The 25,613-nt window shown below is 56.4% G+C and overlaps 2 protein-coding genes across 4 annotated transcripts in view; both read left to right on the top strand.

Annotated features, from left to right (window-relative positions):
- The window catches only part of ARGLU1 (arginine and glutamate rich 1), a gene marked incomplete at its 5' end in the record, with an annotated part of 16,098 nt that extends 11,873 nt beyond the window's left edge, over window positions 1-4,225 (top strand). Inside the window, one exon of the mRNA XM_084234363.1 lies at window positions 3,927-4,225. Within this exon, the coding sequence (XP_084090489.1) occupies window positions 3,927-4,091 (165 nt within the window). The 3' untranslated portion in view covers window positions 4,092-4,225. The remainder of the gene's footprint in view (window positions 1-3,926) is intronic.
- A 7,071-nt stretch (window positions 4,226-11,296) lies between these two features.
- The window catches only part of EFNB2 (ephrin B2), a gene marked incomplete at both ends in the record, with an annotated part of 37,094 nt that continues 22,777 nt past the window's right edge, over window positions 11,297-25,613 (top strand). For all 3 annotated transcript variants that reach the window (XM_084235081.1, XM_084235082.1, XM_084235080.1), the window contains one exon: window positions 11,297-11,418. In XM_084235081.1, the coding sequence (XP_084091207.1) occupies window positions 11,297-11,418 (122 nt within the window). The remainder of the gene's footprint in view (window positions 11,419-25,613) is intronic.

The raw sequence follows: 25,613 nt of genomic DNA, 5'->3' as shown, positions 1-25,613 counted from the left end.
TGAGCACAGTTTAATCCATACATACACATAGTAAGTACTACATGAACTGTATTAAAGGACTCATTAAAAGAATAGCTCTTAAAAGGTAGGGGAATTTATTAGAAAACCTTGGACTTTCCTGAGTCTGGCAGTAATGGTGGTTTGTCTTACTGATGCAGCGGTCTGTTTGTTCATGAGATAAGAATGTGCTAGAGATGTGGATGGTTCCTTTGCTTTCTATAAAGCAAGAAGAATGGATGCATTCTCACCTCTTAAAAGAGGAAGGGGAGGGAGTAGCCAAACTTAATTTTCATGCAGTCTATATTGAGGAATATTATGTCTAAAAAGCAATGTAGAAATTAATCATAGACATGAAGTTCTTTTGAAGAATTTAATGTGTTAATTGTGGAGACAAGGACCATTCCAAGAAAAGTTAGCTGGTAGTATGGAAATTACGGGTATAGGTATAGAACTGTATATATGGATATGGGTATAGAACTGTCCTCATTGCCCTGGGAAGTCTTGGGACCTTCCTGGCAGAGGTGCCCCTGAGCTGGTCCTTGGAATAGTTAAGGGTGGGGGCGAGAAAGTGGAGCAGGTAAAGCCCTTTAGGGAAGGATTAGAGTAAGCCTGGAGTGTGGGATCTCAGGACACTGGGGAAAAACGTAGTTGTATTAGTAAGCCAGCTTTGTGTGTAATAAGATGTTTGCTTGATAAGAGTGGGAGAGATGAGGTTTAAAAAACAGATCAAGGGAAAGAAAGACTGGAAGAGAAAGTGGGCTGAGGGAGATTCTTCAACAGCAACGAAGACCAGCTCCTCGAGAGAAAACCAGCTTCAGAGACCTAGTAAAGGAGGTGATTCATGCAAGTGGGATGTAAAACAGTTACAATCCAGTTGTGAAACTGTATCAGAAAGCTAAGTGATGCGTCCCTCTCTTTCTCCTAATGCTGAGCACCAAATTAGAAGCAAAACCCCCCCCCCCCCAAGTACCAAGTGTTGGCAAGGATGTGGTATGAAGAAACCCCTTCTTAGTGATCCGGGGAGTTTAAATGTTACGGCCATTTTAGAGAATGACAAGAAGTCAGGAATTAATAACAGGAGTAATTTTAAAATAACAGGAATTAATTTTGCTTTTAAAAATTATCTCATGGAAACAGAATCTGATCAAATAAATTTATACACAGAAATGCTTGACATTTAGAATGATGAAAATTGCCCAGGTTTTTAGAAATTACAACATACCTATAGTCAACTTTTCTACATAGTCAAAAAGTATTTGCTGTAATGTAGGGGATTCTACGTGTGTGTTTATATCACCACAAAGTGCATAGACATTTGATTCTGCTCGTTTGAAGAGAGCCTGTATACATATTTTAATGGATGAAAATGTCAGTGCTGCGAATATTACTCTAATTGATAGAATTATATGTAACTTGTTTTTCCACTTCTACAAGTAATATCACTTTTATTAATGATAAAAGTAACTTGCAGAGATAGTAAAGCTGCATTTGACTAAATTTAAAGTTAAGTGCCTGTGATGAAAGGTTCCAGGATGGGTCCCAGCCCTGACTGATGCTCGCTTAGCCACAGGGTGCGCGCTCAGCAATTTCAGGTGGTTAAAAAGGGCAGTTTTTGATTATTTCAATTCCAAGTTGTTTATCAAGATACTTGATTTTATCTGCCCATAAGCAAATGGGAAAATACTAACCGACAGGCATTACTTGATTTGTAAAGTCAAAGCGGAACTAACCCAAACGTGGCTTGGCTTGGCTTGGCTTTTTTGGCAGATTGGGTCCTAGTTCTTGGGTTAGTGTTGGCGGCGCGTAGCTGTCAAGTATTTGAAGGGCTGTTGACGAATACAATGGAGAATTTTAATATTCTTTCAGAAAATTTTTTGAAGTCCTCTTCTGCACAGTGTTTTCATGCTATACTTGGGGCAAGCCCAGATACTCTGAAGCGTGAGTTTCAGTATTTGGAAAGGGAGGCCCACTAAGAAAGGTGTAAGAAGGACCCTGAAACCTCAGTCTAGTTACACCACAATGCCTGTGGGGAAGCAGTGGACATGCACGCTTCCTGAGGTGATGGGGCGCAGGTGGTTCTCCACGGTAGAGTCATCTGTGAAAGGCCAGGTCTAAGCAGGAGGGGTGATTGGAAATAAACGTACTGCACAGGTCGGCTTTCGGGGAGGAAAGCAGAATGGCCTGAGCAGAAGGGGCGGGCGGAGGGAGGGGGGAAAGGATCCTGTGAGAGGTCCGGACAGCGTGCGCGAGCAAGGGAGTCAGCTCAGCCTCTGTGGGTGGAGGGCGGAGCCTGGAAAAGGAGACCACTCGGGAGTGCGGCCGGGCAGGTGGCAGTGGACAGTGGGGGAGGTGGCGCTGGGGAGGTAGGACGGCTCTGCTTTCAGATTAGTGGTGAGGCGTTGAAATCTGGAACGTTGGATTTTGATGGTGCGTGTCAGTGTCCCAGACGGGCCGGTGGCCAGCTGGCCAGCAGCCTAGGAAGACGTCCAGGGAGAGGAGATGCACTTAGCTCTGCTGGGTGGCCCACTCAGAGGACTGCAGCCTCAGCGCCGTGGGCAGGTCTGCGCCCTTTCCGTGCTGCTTTTCATGCCGCTCGTTCCCATGTTGCTCTTCCTCATCTCCGACCTGGCTTGATGGCAGCGGGTGCACATGTTACATACCAGAGTCCCTGACCTTCCCCAGCTTCTTCATGGTGCCTATAATGCGGTCACACTGGATGTTGCTCCCTGGGGAGGGGGGGCCTCCTCTAATGTCTTGACCTTAGTGTTCCGTGGTGAAGAGCAGCGGGGGAAGAGATGCATTGGTGCAAGGTGCAAATGAACGGAAGAGTGACTAGAAACAGGTCACCAACTGTACCGATTTCTGACCGTCTAGATCCTGTCGGTAGAGGGCTGGACATGGGCGCAGCTTCTCACCGGTAGACTTGGCATGGGAGTGGGGAGGCACTTCAGAGGCTGCAGTGGGTGAGTGTTTTCACACCAAGGTCGGCGAGAATGAAGAGGACAGCTCACGTGATGACTGAGAACAAAAACTCAAAATTTGGAACGGGTTTCCTCGACCTTGGAGCAGTTGACCTTTGGGCTTAGATCCCCTTTGCCGGACCGGGCTGTGCGGCGCAGGCTGTGCGGCCGGCGGCTTCCCCGTCCTTGCCCTACTGCATGCCACAGGCCACCCCCTCGTGGTGACAGTCGTCATCGGCGTGGCGCTGGCCCGGGCTCCCCTGGGAGAGGGGCTGGTGGCACCCCTGAGCGAAGGGGGTCAGGAGGCGGTGGGGTTGGTTGTCTTTGGGAGACAGGAAGGAGAGACTTGCCGAGGGAGGCGCTCCGGAGACTGGCCTGCACTTTCTTGGCAAAGAGTGGAAATGGCCTAGGGAAGGCAGGAAGGAAGTTGGCGTTGCAGGCTCTGCGGGAGTTGGTCATACGGGTGTCCATTTCATGGTCGGCCAGGGCAAACAGACGGTGTTGCTTCCTCTGCAGCAAGGGGGCTTTGGTTTTTTGTGCTCGTGTGTTAATCATGCATTGTAGGCCAGCGGAGAATTTTCCTGTGGTTTCCGTACACTTTTCCATCTCTCCGTCTACACAGTAGACAGCATGCTCTAGAAAAGCTCCTGCCTCAGTTCATCACCTGTTAATCCGATACTCTGAAGGTGTAGACAGAAGTAGATACTAAGACAGAATCTCTGCTGCTGATAACTGACACCATCAACGAAAATTTCACACCATTCCCCAAAATGTGCAAGTGCTTTCCCTCCAGCTCGTCCATCTGTTTTGCATTCCCTGTCACTTTTGGTGGGACCCGAGGCAAATTCCATCGGGCATGTTGTCGTATATGCCCCTTGGCTGTAAAGTGTCACCTGGTTTCCAGAGTATTGACTAAGAGGAGACATGAAATTCATGGAAAGTTCTAATTGTACATTTAACTTTCAGGCTGAAGAACAGTTGAGAATTGTCGAGGAACAAAGAAAGATTCATGAGGAAAGGATGAAACTAGAACAAGAGCGACAACGTCAACAAAAAGAAGAACAAAAAATTATCCTGGGCAAGGGGAAGTCCAGACCAAAACTGTCCTTCTCATTAAAAACCCAGGATTAAGTTGCAAACTCTGAACTTTTTACAAAGAAAAATGGAAAAACTTTGTATGGTAGCTTCATGTTGAAGTGGTTTTTTTGTTGTTTTTGTTTTTTTAATTTGGAAAATCTGGAAAGTTAGCTTGTTCTAATGGGGGCTATGCTCTGCAATTCCTTCTCCCCCTCACTCCCTCTTAGTCAAACCCTTATCAGATCATCGCTGTCTGCTCCAAAGTGGTGCATTTCCACCCGCCGGACTCTGCAGGGGTGCGCGCTCTGGGGAAGAGCCGGTCACTCCGTAAACTGTGGATGGTCTGATAAGGTTTTTACTGCCCCGACTTCAGAGTTCCGCTCTGTTTACTACATCATAATGCTGGTTTTTCTGGCTTTTTGTTTTTTTATATATTTATAAAAAAAGAAAAAGTTGGTGATTGCATCGGAAGCCCCAGGGTGCGCCGGACCCCGCTCTGGCGCGTGTAGCCCAGCGCCCCGGGGTGCGGTCGCTCTCCGTGTTCCCGACACAGGTAAGGAAACAGTTGTCAGCTCTGATACCGAACACCTGCAGTTCAGTATTGTCTCTGTTAAGTTTGTTTTATTTCATTGACAAAATCAAACCAGCATTCCCCGATGTGTAAATAAATGATTTTGCTGAATAAAGTAAAGTCTTAAATTCATATGTTGAAGCAATTTTTTTTAAAGTTCTGTTAAGTCTTAAAGAGGGTGGTTTGCTCTTTGAAGTTCGACCATTTAGAACTATGCTGTAGTTCCTCTCCTTTATACTTTTAGCATAGGATTTCTATGTACATTAAATATTCTCATGAATTAGTATTTAATGGCTATTTTTACAAGTATTTAATTTATGCTGATACAGCAATGATGACATCAGTATTACCTTTATGAAGGACTAAGCACCCAGGAAAAGATTCATATTCTCAAGCCTGTGCCTCTGTTACAAGATATGTTTGTTACCACCACACTGGGCTTAGAGACTAGAAAAATGCCTATAACAATGTGTAGAGCCTTAGATTATTTTAAAAGTGGGCTGACCGTTAGGAAGAAGCGCAGCTCTGTCCTCTCCCAGAAGGCGAGTTGAGTCCTCCTCGGTGTAGGCTACCTGCATGTTTTGGGGGCCAGCACATTTTACTTCTTAAAAGGTTTTGTTTTGTTCTGCATGTGGCAGCTTATGGACGACTTCTGTTTCATATATCGAGCCTGCCCCATTTATTCTTACAGACTGTGTGTGCATCTACTGGTATTAAACCGTTGACTCAAGACAAGGGTGTGGACATAAAATGCTACCTGAGATGCAGCAGCGTGTGTCACCGTCAAAGTTGAGGGAATTATTCTCCAATATTTTTGAGACCATTTGATCAGTCTTTCATAAAAGTGAGAACACATTAACAAGATGACTAGACGGCGAGTTATTTGTGTGCATGCTGAGAAAATGCTGATGCTTTAGTTTGAGCCGTTCAAAGAGTAATTGTGGTAAGGAACAATAAACTCCGTTTAAATATTTTAAAGATAGAATTTTAAATAGGCATGAACTGTAGTGAGAACTGACGTTTAGCGAACATGATACCTAATAAACATTCACTTTACCTGCCTAAGGGGTGGATATAGGTTGCTTCCAAGTCCTTTTTTAATCTCTATAATACAGTTAGCTTTAATTATTTCCTGACTCTTATGACTCTTACACCTTTTTTTTTTTTTTTTAATGTAACCTGCTCCGTGCAGATCCATTGTTCCTAAGTTGTGTATTCACGTTTGGGGAAATGTTTATTTAAAAATTGTTTTGCTATACCAGTGTTCTGAACATTGTATCTAAGAGAGTAGCCTGGACCTAAAAATATTTCAAATCATCTTATGCGTGCCTTTTAATTTAAAAGAAAACTTTATTCCTGCCACATCTGGTGTGAAATCACAGTAAGTCACTTAGTGACATTGCAGTATCTGCTTGCTATTGGGGACTCGGCAGATCCTGAAACTGTTCCTGTGCCAGGCTACAGGACAGAGGATGTAAATTGTTAATAAAATACACCCAATCTTTTCTGTGCTGCAGTGTGTAGTAATTTGTTTTATTTTGTTTCCACTGCCTTTGTATACATAGTATAAAAGTTCAAATTCTCTCCTGATCTATTAGCAGTTTAGATGTTGCCTAATTTATTAAATATGCCTTTCTTCACAATTTGCTTTTTAGGTTATTCTTAATGCATTATAGAATTAATGACTGTTTATTTTTACTACAGTATTTAAAATGTAGTTATTGCCATTTCTATTGTGGAGTTTGCAGAATTATTGTATAAACCAAACCTTTAAATTAGCTTGGTGTGAGGACTCTTTTTAATGCTTTGCAAAGAGGGGTGGGTTTTGTAGTTGAGCCTGACAGCTCAGTTCCCTGTGCATTTACAGCTTTTAGGCTCTTAGCCCTCACTCCCCGGCCGAGTCACTGAGCTGTGCTATGTCCTTAAATCTTTGTCACCACCTTCCCTGGAGAAAACCAGGTCTTTAATTTGTAGAGGTTTTGTTTCTCATTTTCAGCGGTAAAATAAGCAGTGTTCCTAACTGCCTCCTTTTATATTGAAGATCTCCCATTGGTCACAAGTAAAATTTCTCTAAAAGCTGTTACTACGAGCTTGAGCTCCTGTATTCATTTGTACCCATTTTCTATCCCTTTGCCCCCAGAACCATCCCTCTGTTCTGTATTACTGGCCACGAGGCATTCCGAGCTGGCTGCCTCCCTGTGGGACTCGCGTGCCCGCCCCAGTGCCAGGCATTGGGGAGGAACGGCCAGGCAAGGGCCCCGGAAGCGGGCTCTGGGAAAGGTCCTCCGGGGCCGGGAGTCTGGAAGCCCAAGCGCGCCCCCGCGCTTGTGATACCCCGCATTGTCCCTAACACCGCTCTGGACTCCTCCACTGTCACCTTTGTCGGCGGGACTCTTCCCGATTACTCTGCCATAGAGTGTCCCGTGCACACGCAGGAGGCCACCCAGGGGCGTGAGCCCCAGCAGGTCTGCATTGGGGCCATTGCCCCTGGCACAGGTGGGCCCAGCACGTTCCTGCGCTGGGCACGGGCTGGACTCGAGGGCCCTTCCTGAGCTGCCAGTGTTGATCGGGGATGTAGGGGCAGTGACATTTTTCAAACAGTTTCTTCCAAAGCCATTTAAAGAGTAGAAAAATCTTCGGTAATTGACAGTGTCACTATTACTCCACCAAAGAGGGGTGAGTGTGATGTCCGTATGTTTTCTGTTTGGTCCAACTGCAAGGTGGCGCGGCCTGGCTGCGTAGGGCTGGAGGTTAGGCTCTACGTGCGTGTGAACCATGATCGTTTCCTAGTTTTGTAAGCTTTCACTTGGAGGGGAGGCCGGGGAAGTGCACTACTGAAGCTGGGTTTTAGCTGAAATTCTGTCGGATTTCATTGTAGAGTGGGATAAAGAGGAAAAATTGGTTTCATGGGCCTGGAGGAGATGAGTCGTCTCCTTGGACTGTCACACCCCTTGCGCGCTTACAGCAGAAGGTAACTCACGCAGTGCCCAGTAGTCTGTGGAGGGCTCTTAAGAGGTTGGGTGTTGGAACTAAAGAGCAACGGGCCAGACCAGACAGCTGCCTGTTCCCTGCTGTTCCCTGCTGTTCCCTGCGCGTACACTCCCAAGTCCCACTTGCAGTGGTGCCAGGAGTTTGGCTTCTCCGCTAAACCCATTGATTTGCAAATAAGGACATGAGGCTTCTTGCCAGGCGCCAAGCCTGAGGAAGCAAAGATTGAGGTGGAGGTTCAATGGCTGCTGTGGGAAATAACTTTGTCCATGAGGCACCGTTACACGGGCTGGAACTCTTCCTGCAGGAGTCACCACTAACCTTGCCAAGGGGAAGCTGGACCCAAGGGCCACTGTCACGATGCTTTTCCTACTGAGCTCCAGCCCCAGTGTGTGACCCTCCGGTGCCACGCAGACAGGCGGGCAGGGTGTGCGGCAAAGGCGGCTTTTAAGAAAGGGTTTCATTACACTCTTGTTTTGAAAGGTCATCTCCTCAAGATGAGCAACATGTCATTTGCATTAGTTGTAAAAGTCTGGTGACTGGTGTGAAATACAGCGTGCAAGCCAGAGACCAGGCGGGCAGGCTTCCCGCCGGGAGTGGGCGAGGTGGGCGCTCCCCGCCGGCACCTTGGCACGAGTCAGCTCCTCTGCTGCCCGTCAGGATACAGGCAGGGCTTTGCACTCCCACGAAAGCGGCTTTTGAAGTAGGCGTTGGCGGGATACATAGGAAACAGCTTCTGGAGACCAGAGCCTGCTTAGGAAGTCGGAGACCAGAGACTGACAGTGAGTGCACGTCCTTGGGCGAAGCTGATCCTGCTATTTTTTAAACAAGCCGCCTGACGCTTGCCTCCGGCTATAGACTGACATTCTCAATTTCTCCAATTGACTCTAATTTCCAGGCATTTTTATTAGCTTGACTTTTGGAGACGTGTCCCTTTACCTAGAGACAGTTGAAGTAACTTCTGCTGAGAGAAAACTCACGGGGCTGGGTATTGCTGGAGAAGTTAGAGATGGTTAAAAACAACTGTGTTTCTCCAATTGTAAGATGCAGGCCCGAGTCGAACAGGCCCTCAGGGACGCGATTTGGTTCTTCTAAATGCCAGCTTAGGCTTGGACATGCCACCTAACTTGTTCTCTGGTCTGGCGTGGCACGGGCCGTCGTGGTTACAGGTGGCTTCGGGTGATGCTTTTCACTCTGGAAATTACTCATCGAAACAGCAGAGCCTTGGCACCCTGAACTTGCTTCTCCCGAAGCCCTTCTGTCTCTAGGGCGAGACCCAATTTATGAACGTGAGTGGAGGCAGCTCCTCGCACTGAAGTCAGACGATAGCCTGGAAGATTTTATTTGTCGATCAAATAGACACGAAAAGAAACAACGCCTGAGTGTGCGTTTACATTTTTCTCAAGGCAAAATGCTCTGGATGTGAGAATATCTGACTTGCTAAAAATGGAAGCCGGGGTTATTTTCAGACAATACAAATGTCCATCTTTCCTCTGGCTTGCTGGGAGAGGATGTAGCAGTTCAGAGGTCACAACTCAGGCTTCACAACATGTTTGCTAAATAGGCAACACGGCGCGGGCAGTTCTAGTTCCTCTGCAAAGACCGTTTAACTTGCCATCAGGTTGCACGCGCGTCCTGAAGGTTCTTCAGCTGATTAAAAACGACCCCCTCTCACCCCTGAGAGGGGACACCGCGGAGCCCCTGCTGGGTTTCCAGGCCCCCTGGGAATCTGCCAGTTATTCCCACTCAGTTTTTACCATCTTGGAGCCTTAAAAAGGTAATTTCTTCATATTAAAGGTTTATTAGCAACTGGACTGCCTCCCCTCGACTGGAATAATGTGACCAGCATTTTTAACCCCACTCGTGGAAACGCATCATATGATGTTCAGCGTTTCCAAAAACGAGCTCTCCGGGCCAGGACTCTTCAGCAGTTGCCACGTGCAAGAGACCCTCGTAAAGTCCAAGCGGGCTGCGCTGCCCTTTGCATTTTCCTTTTCCGCGTGGCCCAGCGGAAGACTCGGCCCAGGACCTGCGTTTGCAGGAACGGGGTCGGGGCCGCGGCGCCGGGGAGGGAGGGAACCCCGGCGCCCACGTTGTTTCCGGAACGCGCGGGCGACGGCGTGTTGCTGCCCGGCTCGGCCGTCCACCCGTCCGCCGCCGGCTCTGCGGGGCGCCCGGCTGCAGGCCGCTCGCAGAGACTCAGCCCGGGCCTCGGGGCGCGAGCAGACCGGGGCCCCGCGCCGGGCGCAGAGGCGGGGTGCGCGCGCGGACGCCCGGCGGCCGCTGGTGGGCGCTGTGGGTCCGTGGAAGCGCCGGCTCCGGGCGGCTGGTGCCGGCCGCGCGGCGGAGCCCGGGGTGCGGAGCGCCCGCGCCTCCCCGCTGGGGCGCCGTTCGTCACCGTCACCCCTAAATTCCCGGCCACCTTGGGGAGGCGAGCGTGTGTCCCGCGGGTTAATCAGGAAGCAGGTCCCGCGGCGGGCGCGGGGGTGCTGGCTGCCCGGGGGCGCGGGGGCACTTCAGGGGGTGCGACCTGGGCGGGCCGGGGTGCGCCCCGACGTGCGCCCCGCCCGCGCGCGGCCCCGGCGGGGTTCGGCGCCCCGCAGCCCTGCGGCTGAGATCTGCCGCCCCGAGCTGGGGCGCGACGCCCCGGGCGGCCCGGGGTGGGGGGCGGGCGGGGCGCGAGCGCGCCCTGGCCGAGGGGCCCTCGCGGGACGGGCACACCCGCGGGGCGCACGGCCCTCGGCTGCGGCCGAACTTTCGGCCCGGACGCGCCCCTCCGCTGGGGCCCGCGCCCCCGGCCGCCCCCCGCGCCCCCCGCGCCCCCGCCCGGGCCGCCCGCCGCTCGGGGCGCCGTGCGCGCGCAGGCCCCGCTCCCCGCCGCCGGGCCGGGGCGGGGCTCACCTGTCAGCGGCGCCCCCGGCGGCGCCCAATGCGGCGCGGGGCGGCCGACGGACGCGCGGGGCGGCCAACCAGCGCGCGGGGCGGCGCGGCGGCCAATGGGCGGCGCGGCGCGGGGCGGGGCCCGGCGTTTATAGCGCCCTGACAGCGCGCCCGCCGCGCTGACTCCTGGCGGGGACGCGGCGCCGGCCGGAGAGGAGCCGCGCAGGCCGGTCCCGGCGCCCTCCCCGCACACAAAGGCCCGCGCGCCCGGCGCCGCGCCGGGGACCGACCCTCCGCCTGCGCCGCCGGCCGGAGCCGCGAGGACCGAGGAGGCCCCGCGCCCGGAGGCGCCCCCGCCGCCCGCGCCCGCGCCCGCGCCCCGCGCCCCGGGACATGGAAGCTCGCCGCCGCGGCCCCCGCGCGCTCGGGCCGCCGCCCGCGCCCCTGGATCTATAGTGCGAGGCGGCCCCGCTCGGGGCGCTGCGCCCCCGCCCGCGCCTCCGCCTCGCCGCCCGGCGCCCCGGCGCGCGCCCTCCCCGCCGCCCCGCGCCCGGCACCCTGGAGCCTCACGGGAGCCGGCCGTCCACGCTGCGTCCGGCGGGGCGCCCGGGAGCCCCGAGCCCGCCTCGCCGCCGCGCCCCGCGCCCGCGCGCCCGCCCCGCGCCCTGAGGACCCCGAGGGGAGCCCCTGCGACCCGGCTGGAGCCGCGCGGCGCGCCCGGAGTGTCGGCGCGCTTCCCCTGGCCGCCCGCGGGATCGGGGCCCCCGGCCTGCGCCCCGAGCCTCCGCCGCCCGGTGCGCGGAGCGGGGAGAGCTTGGCCATGGCTGCGAGGAGAGACTCGGTGTGGAAGTACTGCTGGGGACTTTTGGTGGTTTTGTGCAGAACTGCGATCTCCAGGTCGATAGTTTTAGAGCCCATCTACTGGAATTCCTCGAACTCCAAGTAAGTGGCGGCCGCGATCCCCCCGCCCCGCCCCGGGGCCGCGCGGGCCGGCCGGGAGGCAGGGTCGGGCCGCGGGGCCTCGCGGCGGCTGCGTCTGCGCCCGGCCTCCCGCCCCGGCCCGGCCCGCCGCGCTGCTCCGGGTGGGCTCGCCCGCTCCTCCGCGGCCGCGCGCCGGCCCCCGCCTTCCCCGGGCGCTGCCCGCGCGGACGAGCCCCGGGGCACGCGGGCGTCGCGAGTGGGAAGGTGTCGGGGGCCCATCCCGGACCCCGCGCCTCTCCGAGGACGGCGCACTTGGCCGCGAGCGGGGCCGGCGGCGCCCCGCGCTGGGGGAGGCCCCCGGGTGCTGCGCCCCGGACGAGCCGCGGAGCGGGGCGCGCGCCGGGGGAAGGGGCCGGGTTCCCCGGGTTCCCCGGGCCGCCACGGCGCCCCAGACCCGCGCTGCCCTCGCGGGGCCGCCGGCCCGGGGAACGCAGACGGCCGGCCGGGCTGCTCCGGGGGCGCCCCGCTCGCGCGCCCCTCCCGTCCTGTCCACGCCCGGGGCCGGAACCCTGCGCCGGCCCGTCGCGGCGCCACAACAAGGACCTTTCTGCGAAAGCCGGAGCCCAGCCTGCGCGCCGCTAACGCAGCCCTGCGCGGGGGGCCCGGGGCGACCTGCGAGCGGGCCCCGCGCACCGAGCGGCGCCTCCCCGGGGCGCCACCGGCCTCGGCGCTGCCTGGCGCCCCGGCCCCGGACGCGGCTTGAGTCCCCGCCAAGTGCTTTCCAGAACCCTGGGGTTGTAGCCTCGGGGCGCCGGGGGCAGAGAGGGGACATGCTCGTGGGCGTGGAGAGCGAGGAGAGCGGCGCAGGCGGGAGCCGGGTGGGAGCCGCGAGCCGGGCGCGGACTGGGGGTCCGGGGACGGGGGAGGGGTGGCTTGGGAACCCCCTCTCGGGTGAAGAACCGCGTCCCTCTTCCGAGGTGGCGCATGGCGACGCCCCGACGTGCCAGCCGAGGGCTCCCGGGTGCGGGCGCCCGGGGCGCCGGCTGCGGATCCCACGACCCCGGGTTCTGGCCCGGGGCTTCCCCGCGCGCCCGACGTAAAAGTTACTTGGAGCGGCCCCCCTCGCTGCAGCCGGATGCGGGGTGCCCCCGCCCCCGAGATAGCGCGTTTCGGCCGAGGGGGGAGCCGGGTGGCTTCTCCGCGCCGACGCCCGCCGAGGCCGCAGCGGGAGCCGACGGGCCGGGCCGGGCCGGGACCGCTGGCCGCGCCGGTGCCCGCGGCCTCCAGGGGTCACTGTTCCCCGCCGGCCGCCCCTCCCCCGCGGCGGCCCCGCTTCGCACCTCCCGACGCGCGCCGCTCGGGCCGGAGATCCCCCGGGAGGGAAGGTTTATATTTAAATCTCATTTGCAGAGACTCCGATTAACCCCTGCAGCGTCGCGCTCGGCCCGGTTCTTACCCGCCGGCCCGGGCGCACCCGCGAGGGGCTTAGAAGCAACCGCTGGGGAGGAGAAGACGGAGCCGCGGGGTTTCAGGCTCAGGCGGACGCGCAGAGCGGCCTCCGGGCAGGGTGGCCGCCGCCCGCAGGTGCCGGAGAGCGCGAGGTGCTCTGCCCGGCGAGCCAGGCTCCCCGCGGCCTGCGGGCCCCCCTCTCGGGCTCACACGAGGGCCCTGCCTGGAGAGCAGCGCGCTGGTCCCTGGGCAGGGCCTGGCGAGGGAGTGGGGCGCTGCCCGCTGGCCGGGGGGTCAGACGTGTTTTCTTCCCGGTGGAGTAACGCGAAAGGGCCTTTTCTAAGTTTGAGAATGAATAAAAAAGGCCCCGTGCCCAGGAGGGGCACAGCCCATCTTTCCAGGGCAAAGTTTCCGGGGGTAGATGTGGTCTGGCAGGAAGGTGGCCCAGGCCCTGGGGTTTCCCCTGGGGTCCTGGGGTGGTGGCCCGCCTGGTGGGCGCCAGCTCACTACTGGGTTTCATTCCCAGGTCAGCTTGCAAGCAGGTGGTGGGTGGCGGGGCGCTGCAGCTGCTTGCATGCAGGGGCCAGCACGCCCTTTGTCCACTGCGGGTCTCTCAGGGCCCGAGGCTCTGCCGCTCCTGCCCCTGGGAGTTTCCACCATGAGGGGAAGCGGATGGACTGAGGCCCAGGCCTGGGCAGCAGCCTGTGGGACCCGCTCGCGGGGCCTGGGGTCCAGTCCCCTGGAGTTGGGTGTCTCTTGCCCCTGTAGGTTGTTCAGCTTCTCTTTTAAACCAGAGAGAGGAGCTGAGTGGAGCTTCCGTTTCTAATTAGCATTTCAGTCGAATGCTTTTTGCCCAAGCGTGACGTTTTGCCAAAATAAAATGGTTGGGTCTTTTTTTTTTTTTTTTGAGCATGAATTTCACTTGCGAGGGAGCAGGCCTGTGTCGCTCGGGTGTGCAGGGATGAATTCCACTGACTGGGCTGCAAATTTCAGGGGCGCGCTGCTGTCTCGGGGCTGGAGGTGCAAGTCCCTCCCTGGCAGCATGCTCAGCCTGGTGAGCAGAGCCCGTGCCGTGCACGTCACCTCGCCTCCTTAAGAACGAATTCCTGATATTGATTGACTGGGTACAAAAGAATGGCTGGATAATATCCAGATAGCCTCCAGTGCTCAGCTCCACCACAGTCGGACTCTGAATAAATACGGACCTGTCAGAGATTGATAAAATAAACTACAATGGATAGTGCTGTTTAAACAGCCCATTCAATACCATATATAAGCCGGCCTGCCTGCCATTGTGTCTGAAATTCTTATTTTTGTAGGTAAACAAATGCACATTCAACGCTGATTGAATAGGCCCTTGAACTATGCTCCCAGTTTGCCTTTGGGTTAATCTTGTCGGTTTTAATATAGAGAGAAAAAAGCCCCGAGCACCAGGGGTGGAACTGTTCGCTCTTTCACATCCACATTCCTCACGTTTTGTCAGGATGATAAACTGTAGGTAATGGACTGTCCTCGATCCGCAGGACAACTGAGCCGGGAGACACAAAGACGGGGCTTAGGCAAGAGCTCGCCCCACGCTCCCAGCGTTCCTTTCAGACCAGAAGAGAATTTATTTGGGAATCGTGTGTCTGGGGCTGCACTTTTTAACCCCAGCCATTACGGCTCGGAGCCTCAGAAACGGGAGCTGGAGCTTAAGATGATTTGTGAAGCCCTGGGTTCTAAATCTGTCACCAAGCTGGCTGGTGACACTTGAGCTGCCCAAGCAAAGAAATGCAAATGACATCCCTGCAGGCCCCTGCCACCCTCCGGGGGCCCAGGTGAGGGGCTCCCCAGCCCAGCTCAAGCCCCCACCGCACTGGCTCCTTCCTCCGGAGTCAGCGAAGAACCATTCATCTGTGTCCCTGAAGGGCAGTAAACCCTCTTCTCTATAACTTCCTGGGGTAACTCCTGGGGTGGGGGCCCCAGGGGATAATTTCCTTCAGAGGGAGAGTGCCATGGGCACGAAGCAGCCAAGTCCTGGCTACCTGCCCTGCCAAGGCGCCCAGGCTGCCGGGAGCTGCCCGGGTCCCTGGACTCTTTACCTGTGGGGGCTTCCCCAGGAGCCTGGCAGCACAGGGAGGGGTCCAGATCCCCAAGGCCGCCCAGCCCTGGGGCTGCAGGAGAAAGAAGTGGGGGGTGCACCACCTCCCCAACGGGTTTCAGAAGGCCATTTCTTTCACGGTGCAAACTTTATTCTGAAACTACTCCATGGCACATTAGACAAAGAGAAGCACTCCACGGAGAGAAACACTGACTCCGAAGGCGCAGGAGCGCCGTGGCCTGCTCTCTGGCAGCCTCTGCGGGCCCAGAAGAGGCAGTTTTCAGGTCACTTACCATATATCTACATAGATTTGCTTAGGAGCTCCCCCTTTGTCTGGCGGAGGGGAGCCATAAATAGGAGTGGTCAACTGTTTAAAATATTTTGATTAAAATATGCAGAATCCATAGAACTCTAAGCCGCTCCTCAGGAATTAGCTCTTTCAGGGACGCCCCCCTCCCCCGCCTCCTTTAAAGGCGGGCTCCGCGGCTGTGGAGAGGACCCGGGAGAAGCAGAGAAGGAGGGGACAGGACGATGTTCCGAGAGCTCGGAAAAGCTCCTGTTGCTTCATTGTCTCTCTAAAGCCAGAGAATACAAAGACGCGGGGCCAGGCACCCCTCCTCCCGGCCCGGGGAATGCTCGCCCCCGACACAGCCCCCCTGTTTAACTTGTTTAATTCTCATTTTAAATTCAGGACTATACCAGCCGTGTGAACTCTGAAGATTTTCTTTAGTAATCCATTTTGTCGTCCCGAATCAAAAACAAAGTGGAAGGGTCTGACACAATTTGCTTTTATTTTTAGGCAAATCAACCCTGGTCATAGTTAATAAGGGGATTACAACCCAGACTGGGTCTTTACAGATGTAATGTAAATCAAGGGCAGCGTCTAAAGAAACTGATCTCTTTTGATTGAAGTCTGGTAAAAAGGCATAGAGAAGCTAGCAGCAGTAATCTGATTGTACGCAATAAAACCACCATTTTCTGTCTTTCAGATAAAAATAATGTGGTAAATCCATGCAGCTCATGAGATGTAAAGGCAGATAAAGAGGGACGCCATGGCAACATATAGATTAGCTTGATGTTGGAAATGACACGTCTCTGAAAGGGGTACAGGCACGCAGGCCCTTGCTCCAGGCTGTGGCTATTATGTGCAACCCCACAGCCTTGGAAGCTGGGATTAGAAGCTCTGAAAGCCCTACTTGTGGCCCGGGCCCGTGAAAGCGGGGAAGAAAGGCTGCTCAGTTCTTGCTCATTGGTGACGGATAATATCGCCAAGGTGGATACCATTGAGCGCCCTTTTTATCGATGGCGATGGAGGCTGATGAAAACCTCAGATCCCCGCAGTCCTTAGGGCCCGCGCGCTTTCCCTTTTTAACTCCTGGCCTACCAGCCGCCCCCTCCTGGAGGATTAACTGCCCGGCCCAGGCCTTCATCTTTTTGGGCCCAGGCCTCGTGCTGGGAGGGAGCAGAGACCAGCGGGGTCTGTGGGGCTGGGTTTACTGAAAGAGAACACAGACCTTTTGACTCAGGCCTGGTGCTGTGTGGGCGAAGCAAAGGGAAACAGGGGGTTGTCCCGCCCTCAGCCAGAGGCCCTTCTCCGGTTGCTCTTTCCCATCCTGGAAAAAAATACATACCTTGGAATAAAGAAAAGGAGGGATTGCATTGCAGTTCAAGCCAGTAGTTACCCAACAGGTTAGAACCGGGGCCCCGGCCGCCTGGGATCCACTCCCTTGACCTCTGGGCCGTGGGCAGGTGCCCTTCGTGGGGACGACGCCATAATAAACGCGGTGGCTGCGGCGGGTTAACGTCCAGAATGGCCAACAGCGGAGTCTTCCGGCCTCTGTCCCAAACAGCCTGTAAATAAGCCAGGCCTTTGTGCTGACCTTCCACGCGGGCCCTGTGGGCCTTCAAGAGAATGAGGCTGACCCAGCGCCGGCTTCACGCAGAGTGACATCCGGGGGTCAGGCCAGAGAGGAAGTCTCTGCTTTATTGCGGCCCATTGGACGGGGAGGCGAGGCTCAGTGTCTCTGGCGGAGCCAGTGCTCAAGATGTTGAGGATAAACACCCCAGTGTCTCCTTAATGGGGCAGGCCAGGGGCTCCGGTCTGGCCTCTCCGCAGCCCGGGGCCTGCTACTGCCTCAGCAGCCCCGGTTTGTGGACGTGGCTCTGATCCCCTGGCCGCTGAGGCCACCATCTCTTGGGGCTCTAGACTTAGCGATTTGCGGGTGAAGCCGCTCTCCCGGACTAAGAACTTGTCCCCATGACTTCCGGGCCAGTTCCTTTACCCTTCTCTTTAGCTTGAGGCCCTGATCTCCACCAGAGATGCTTGGCACTTGTTTAGTGTCCTCCCAGGGTAGGGACACCCCCTCATTTACAAGCTGGTCACATCCAGGCACCTCACATTGACATTTGACAATGATTGCTAATGGCCCATTCAACTAAAGTATTTGCTTGTTAACAGGGCACAGAGGATGATAAATGTCCGGCAAGCTTGCAGCCTCCTTGGGCTTTTCAGATCAGACTGGTGCATATTTATGGCCAGCAAGGCACAAAGGAAGGAGCTGAGCTGCCTTGGCCTCCAGCTTTCTGTGAGGAAGAGGGTTAAAGTGATTAGGGAGGAGATGCTGGAAGGCCCAGACACTTGTGCGCAGCCTCCCCGCGCAGGCGGCTCTGCCTTTACCTGCCCGGCTGAGCTCGGAGGGCGGGACAAGGATGGTTGGAGCTGCGGCCAGGAGGGCTGGGCGAGCAGCTGGGGACTGTTTTCCCTGCGCTGGATTCCAGGAGAGCCTATTTGTGTTGTTCCCACAGAGGCCCAGCAGCGACTCTTTATTTTCCTTTTCATGTTTAAATTCAAATATGTAATTCTAGTCCAAAGCATTTGTGGCTGGTGAGTACATACTTGCTGATTTCCAATAGAAAAAAAGCCTAGGAGGTGGAAACTCCATTAAAGAGAAACAACTTGTTTCAGCCTCCGGCCCTCTCTGGACCAGACACCAGGAAAGACTGGCGTGGAGGCCAGGAGAGTGGGCAGCTGCAGCCCCCCGCCCGCAGGGAGCGGTGTCTGCCCTGTGCTGGCAGCCTGAGCCTCTTCTCCCCCAGCGGGGTCCTCCGTGCTCTCTGTCCAGGGCTCGAAAACTGGCCGGGTCCCTTTTCTGGACTGAAGTCTGGTTGTGTCCAGTTTTAATTACAGTCCTCGTGTTCTCCCAGTACTTGCTCCCTAAGTCCCTTTCACCCGAGGCCTGTGGGGTCACGGACTCTGCTTTTAATCTGCTGTCCACTCCTAGATCATTCCAGAGTAAACCTGAGTGCTGCCCTCAGCTTGGACGCCAGTGGGGTCAGCGTGTTTGTTCTGGAGGAAGTGTGTGTCGGGCATGTGAGTGTGGGAAGTGTGTGCCCATGAGTGTATTGAGTGTAAGTGTATGTCGAGTGCGTGTAAGTGCGTGTTGAGTGAGTGTGAGTTTGCTGGGGCCTCTCTGCTGTGTGCTGGCCCCACCCCCTGCACCGGAATCTCTCCAGCAGACCCAGTGTCTGAGACGCCTCCGCCAGCCCCTGGCGTGTGCCAGCTGGGGGGCCGGGGGTGCGCCTGGCTCCTCTGCCAGCTCCCCAGTCTTGGGCCTGGCTCCTTCCCCAGTGTAATGGTGGGAATGAAAGCACGAAAACATCTGCCCTGAACGGAGCCTCCCACCAGATGATGGAGCCGGGCGGTCACCCTCTCGAGCACGCGGTGTGTCCACCTGTGGAAGACAGAGGGCGTCAGGGTGTTTAGACCGGAACACCAGCTAGTGGCTCCCAAGGGGTGGGGAGGCTGGGCAAACTGGGGAAAGGGCTAATGGGCCCCAGGATGGTCAGGTGGGACAGATGCCGATCGTGGCAGCACACCTGAAACCTCCGCCACGTTACTTCAATGAAAAAGTCCATGTTCCCTTGACTAGCTGAGCTGTATTGAGAGAAGCTCTCCTGAGCCTCGAGACGCTCCCCCGCCCGTGGGAACGTGGGTCTGTGTTACAGGGGGCGGCCGAGTCACTCTCCCCAGAGGAGCGGCCGTGCTTCGTCAGGCCTGTCAACTTCCGTTCTTATTTCCTGATCCCACGGCCCTTTGTGGTGAAATACCTGGGAGGGATTCAGTCAGGTGCCTGCGCCACACTCCCTGCCCCTCAAGGGGGACAGGGCACCTCCTCTTCCCTCAGACACTCAGTAGCGCTTCCAGGGGCCGGTAGCATGGACACCTGCTCCTGCCCGTCCCCCCAGCTCCCACTGCAGCTGGAGGCCTCAGACAGTGACTCCAGAACTTGAGAAAGTCGACTCACCTGGAGGACCTGTGAAAGCAAGATCTCCAGCCCACCCTGGCATTGCAAGGGGGCAAGGGGGGCCTGGTGGGGGATTGGGCATGTCTGACAGCTTCCGGGGCGCAGGCCCAGGGCCTTGCCTTGACAACCTTTGCCCGAGATCGCCCTTCCTCAGGGGAAGCCACTCAAGGTGAGGTCATCCTCCCCCACTGGGTGGTTCTGACATCTCTGAAGGAAGCTGGCCCTCACCCCATGACTAGTCTATGTCCCCACTCTCGCCTCAAAGGAGGCCAAAAGGGATCCCCGAGATCACCTGGGGGGTGACTCACTGGCTTACTCAGCAGGCACTTGGAGCCACAAGTCCTGTTAGGCTGGGAGAACACCAAGAAGTCTCTACACTCAGGCCATGAACCCCATGGCCAGTGGAGGGAGTCCCTGGGGGCAGTGAAGACCTCTGCTGGGGGGGCTTGGGAAGCAGAGGAAGGCGGTGCTGTCCATCCTGTGGGGCGGGGGGACTGGGTCTGGAGACTCTGGCACCCCTAAGCAAGCGCCAGCAGCAAGAGGGAGAACCAGGCTCCAGGAGAGGGCGGGGCCTAGGGGTTGGGGTTTGGGGGCTGCTGTGAAGCAGCACCAGGAGCTCCTGAGCCTGCCTCCTCTGGGGCGGGGCCTCAGCAGAGCACACCAGGGTTGGGTTGACCCTGAGCGGCGACCGCCAGGTAGAAGAGAGGTAGAGAGAGCCGACACCTGCAGGCTTTCAGGACCTGCTGATGGGAAACAGCGGACAGGGGGATCAGCCAAGGGGGGGGCAGGTGCTGCTTCCATCCAGGCTCTGGGCTTGCGGCAGGGACCAGGACCAGCGCTCGTCCCCCCGACTCTCAGTTGTGCTGTCTCTAAAATGGGGACAATAATATAACAGCACTGAGGAGAGGTGGTAAAGTCAGGTCAGGATGAAGAGGCCCTTGGCTCAGCGCTGGGCACGCAGACCCGCAGCGTCAGCTGTCCTGGTGTCTGCCGAGCGCCCGGCCACCAGCCAGCCTGCGCCCCTTGCTGGCCTGCCAGACCTCTGCCCTTCCCTGCACCCTCTCTCTGGGAAACCGCCTTCCACCGCCTCCTGTCAAGTGGGGCTCCCTCCTCTGCCTCTTCCACTGCGTGGTGACATCTCAGACACCCCGACAGCCTCGCTCACCAGCCACCCCACAACAAGGAGGGCCTGGGCACAGGACCAGACAGATTCAGCCCACAGGGCTGGGCAGCGTGGCATTTTTTGCATTGATATCACATGTGGTTTCTTTTCAGAAACTTCCGTCCCTAGTGGACATGGTTTCTTTTATTTAGCAACAGTGAGCGAAGGTGCCAACTCTTGTTCTCAGTGTGGGAGAAACACTGATTCGTCAGACTTTCATGGTAACCGCTGAGGGGGGTTTACGGCCCCTGTAATGCCGGTGAGGAAACTGAGGCACAGGTTGGTTAATTAACTCGCCCACAATCTGCATTGAACGTCAGGGCTCTGCTTCCAGGCTCCCGCCTCTTCAGCCTCTGCTGCTTTCTTGTTGCATGGAGTAATTAGCAGTCCTGTAATTACATTAAGTATGCGTTTGCACAAAGCAGGAGCAGACCAGGTGGATGGAAAGTTCTGGGTCCTATTCTTCCCTTGTCCATCTTGATGCACAGTCTTTCCAGCGATGGACCTGCGGTTTCAGATGGATCCTTGGGATCTCTGACGTACCAGCCCCACCCCTGGCGATGAGGCGCTTGGGAAAGTATTTAATACCCGTGCACTGACAGGGCCGTTCCTTAGACCCGTGGTCTCTTTCCTTTAAAGTCATCGTCGTGGATGGTTTCTTTGCTGGGAGAGAGAGAGGCGATTGCTTCCAGGAGCCCCACACGTGGTCAGATGCCGAACATGTGTCAAGCTGGGAGATAGGATGATATCTTTCTTAGAGTCTAGTCACAATTAAATGCCATTTTATTTTGGATTCTGGCTCCGTGCCAGCTTCTAGCTTGTCAGAGCTGAGAATACTCAAATCAAGTCCAGGCCTATTTCTCCAGCAAACTGGGAGGCTGGCTCCGTGCCTGTGGACGCAGTCAGGATGGCCCATCTGGCTTTTGATGTTCTGCAAGTTTGGAGCAGTTGGTTTCGGGGAGCCGGGCAGAGGGTAGCGGTGGGCCTGGGGTGCGCTGGCCTCCACAGGAGCTTCCTGCTGGGCCTCTTTGCTCACCCGCAGACCCAGCCACGGCACCCGTGGACCACCGGTGTCCTTTATGGAGCTCAGAGCTTGGCCCTGCACTTCCCACTCCCTGCCCCTTCACCATGGCTCAGCGAGGCACGGCCCTCTGGTTGGCCGACAAGAGCCCCCCTTGTGCTTTCGGTTTTTCCTCCCGGGGCACAGGAGTGAATGCATTGCCCCCAAACACATTGTCCCACCTGACTCCAGTCGTGCTTATTCCCGAGCGCCCGTCCTGACAAGGCCCCTGGGAAGGAGCGGGCTCTGTGGTAACCCCCCAGGTCAGGCCGCTCTTGCTTCAGGGCCCGTTGCCCACCAGAGGGGCAGGTCTAGCCCCCATTAGACACGGGGTGTGGCTTCTCTGAGGACACAGCGCCTGGACATTTGCGAGCCGGCGGGCTGGTGGGGAAGGCTGGGGGTGAGGTGCTCCTGGTTGGTAGTGCTCAGGCCCAGCTCCTGCCCCGCCCCAGGGTGCTCGGTGCCACCCACCGTGCGGGGCCTGCGTGTGTGTCTCCCGGGTGATGAGTGGCCGGCCTGCTGCACCTGCCCTTTGGGGCCTCCTGTGAAAGCCACTTCTCTTTCTGGCCTCGCCTGTAAACCGGGTCCCACCCTCCTTTGTGGACTCCTGCGGGAGCCGGTGGGAACAAGACCGTGCAGGTGTGAGCGCATTGCAGTTGAGCAAGCAGCTGGAGCAGCCTGGGAGCTCCTGCGGGGCGCTGGTTTCCAGCAGTGGGGTTCTGGGGCAAGGGTTGGGGGGCTGCTCTGCCCTCTCTCTTCCCCGCTGACCCCAGAGCAGCCAGCCCCCACCAGTTTGGCGGGGCCTGGAACATACTTTATAGGATGATTATTTTGGGGGGCAGGGATTTGGAAAACTTTTAAAGGAGGGGGGTTTTGGATTAAGTCCATCCACAAAGACCTCCGGTTTGCTTTGAGGCTGGTGGTGGCTTTTGTTGTAAATTCCACGCAGAGACCCACCGTCTCTGGGGAGCTGTGGGAGCAGTGGGCCTGGGTCACGCACTGGCTCATGGGAGAGGAGCTCTTGCACCCCAGCTTGTCCCAGGCTGACATGGACACAGTTGACAGAGTGACACTCACCCACGTGCACGAAAATTAAATAAATCCTTGTATTATCCTAGAAGAACACTTAAACTAGAATATCAGCCTTGAGCATTTAAAATAAAATTTGCTCCAGTCCCAACCCAGGGTCCCGAGCATTTTATCACAAATAAAACACAAGATTAACATCAAAAGGAGTCAATTTCCATTCCATTGTGTGACCCTGGCGGCTGTGGAATTCAATATTATTTGGAGTCGCAGGCGGTTATCCGATGGCCGTGGGGAGTGGGCTAAGGTTAAGTGGAAGCACAGGGTCCCTCCCGGCGGGCGGGGCGGGGCGGGCGGCCCCCCAGCACTGCCCTGCACCTTTGGGCTCTGTCACTCAGACTGGGCTGAGAAGGCAGCCCCTGTGCTGGGCTCTGGGCGGGAATGCCCGGGGGAGAGGGGACAGCCCACTGGCCTCACCTGGCGAGTTGCTGGACTGGTTTTGCTCCTGGGCCACTTGAATTTCTGCGCTTCTCATCTTTCCTTTTCTTGAAAAGATGGGGCTTGTCCTTGGCGTGAAGTTGCAAATGCACCCGCTCCTTGGCGCTGGATTAATGACACTTCGGTGCTCCCCGATCAAATAGCCTGTGTTTATGCCTCTTCTCTTCCCTGAAGAAACTGGGCCCCTAGTGCAGATGGTATTTGTTTTAGAGATGTGTGGAGGAAGGGGCACCTGCGAAAACAGACAACAGTCCTAGCTCCCCCCACCTTGGCGGTCAAGCCAACATGCTGGGACTTCCAGTGGCTGCTTTATTGCTAGGCGGGAGGTGCTTGGGGGAGTGAGCCCCTGGGCAGGGCAGCTGGGCGCGTAATTCTGTAGGACCTGACGCCTGACAGTCACAGCCCCATCCCGGCTTCACAGCCACTGTGTGCAGAAGCTTGTTCTAATGTTAAAGTGCAAAAGGGGGCAGTAAAGGGCTATCCACAAAAAAGTGATTATTTTCCCCAAGTATTTCTGATGGTGGCTCTCCTGAGCCTTCCCGGGGCCCTGCTTTCATAGATCCATTTTAGAACTGCCTTTTCTGTTTTGGGGCATTTTGAAAATGTCTTAGAAGCCGCAGCAGCCACCCAGCAGTAAGCAGAAGGGATGCCAGGCCCGAGCCCCCCGGTCTTGAATGGGCCTGCCTCGTCCACACGCACCCGGCCAGCCTGCTCCCGGCTCCCCGCACGGGCCGGCCCTTCAGACCGAAGCCCGGGCTTCCGTGCTGACCTGCCCCAGCTCCAGGGCGGGCAGGCCCGGTCAGGGGCTGGGGCTTCTCCTCTGTGGTGAAGACCAGCCGGGACAGCAGCACACACCTCGCCTGTCCTCATTCCGGATTTCACTCACAGCTCACACCCCTGCTCTCTCCTGCGACCTTTGCCGCTTGGCTAAGATAAAATTGCTTTGCGGGGAAAGTTCATGCTTTCTAAAGTGTGGTGAGCTCAGAATGTACTTAACACTGAGCTCTGGGTTGCTGGCAAACCTGTATGGCTTCTGCTGAGCCAGCGGCAGGGTAAGCCTGTTTCCAGAGTCAGATTTGACTCCCTGAGACGGTGACCCGCTCCGGGCTCCTGCAGTTCTGGGGGGAAGCGATTGGTCCCGTAGTTTTCCTGTGTTTGAATCAACTAGTTGCATAACCCCCCAACTTTTGTGGACACGAGAATAGTCTTATTGACAGACCGTGATCCAGACTCATTTTATTTAGTTACTTTCCAAGGAATCACATCCAAAACGTGTGAGGAAAAGTTGCCCCAGAGCACGATGCGGTTTGTTGTCTGTAACTGCACATAAAACACGCAGAACCTGACAGTCTGCCCACAGGCACCGCCCGAAGCCCCTACCCCGCAGCCTCTGGGACTTCCCGCCAGCCCTGGGGTGCAATCTCTGGATCCTCAGAACAAGCAGAGAAGAGTACTCCTCGGGTGTAGACGTGTTGTTTTCAACTGAAATTAGCAGCTTGCTTGCCAGAATAACCCTGGATGCTAGTGATGTAATTTTGAAATGCAGGGAAAATCCAGATTAGTTCTCTGTGGAAAAGCAGGGCCTGGTCATGTAATCATGTTCTTTTACTTGCAGTTTGCTCCAGAGCTACAAGGCCTTCTGGGATGCGCTCCCAGGCCACACCTTGCATGTTGGCGGGACTTGCGCTTCTGTCCCTGCCCTGGTTCTGTCCCTGCCCTGGTTCTGCTCCCCACCCGGAACCCCCTGCCCGGGTTCTGCTCCCAACTGGGTTCTCTCCCCGGGCAGCCTGGTCCTATTTCTTGGGTGGCAGGACCTGCTCTCAGTGTGGGGAAACAGGACGTACCATCTCTTGGTTGATGTTGGTGTGCATCATGGGTCTGGACGGGGCTGACCCTTTCTCAGTGGGAAGTGTGGGTGTCTTCCCCGCCTGTGCCAGGCACGCTTGGCAGACACAGAAACAGTCGTTGCATCACATCTTTGTAAGCCCATCCCTGTTTGATGTGCTTGCACTAGGCTCTGACGTGTGCTGTGCCCTTGCTTCTGCAGCAGCCCAGCAGATTCTGGCACATTCTGACATATTTGGCAACCCTTTGCCACCACCGTGGGAGGTGTTGCTTTGCCCAGCAGCCACCTCTCATTTCATGGGCACTTCCCAGATGCTTGTGGCATGAAGGTGGCCCCTGGGCTGTTCTTCCGGGCTAAGCTCCGCCTTTGGGCCACTTTCAGGAAAAGTGCAAGAGACTTGGGTGTGTGTCCGGAGGCGTGTGTTAGGGCGAGGGCAGGCGCAGGAGCGAGTGGGCAGAAGGCAGGTGGGGGTGGGCTGGGTCCCGGGGGAGGGGGTGCTGCACTGCTCAGCGTCCCAAGGATCCTGTCCTCCAGGGTGGGCTCAACGGTCCATCTGGTGACCGCAGCATCCATCGGATACCCAGGCACCCAAAGACCTGGGCGTGCAGGCAAGCCCCCCCCACCGAAACCCGACTTGCACGTGATGTTGGTGATCAAAGGGAACGGAGGGTCACGGCCCATAGCCCTGAGGCGGCTGCATCACTTGGCTCATTTTTGAGACCTTAGAACATGAGAGAGTATCGTGTTCCCTCGTGGCCGCACGGCTGAGAGAGTTTCTCCGGTGACGAATA

Source organism: Talpa europaea (genome assembly GCF_964194135.1).
Source record: "Talpa europaea genome assembly, chromosome: 6".
Taxonomy (NCBI): domain Eukaryota; kingdom Metazoa; phylum Chordata; class Mammalia; order Eulipotyphla; family Talpidae; genus Talpa; species Talpa europaea.
The sequence above is the reverse complement of the archived record's forward strand: the minus strand, read 5'-3'. Positions and strand labels throughout refer to the sequence as shown.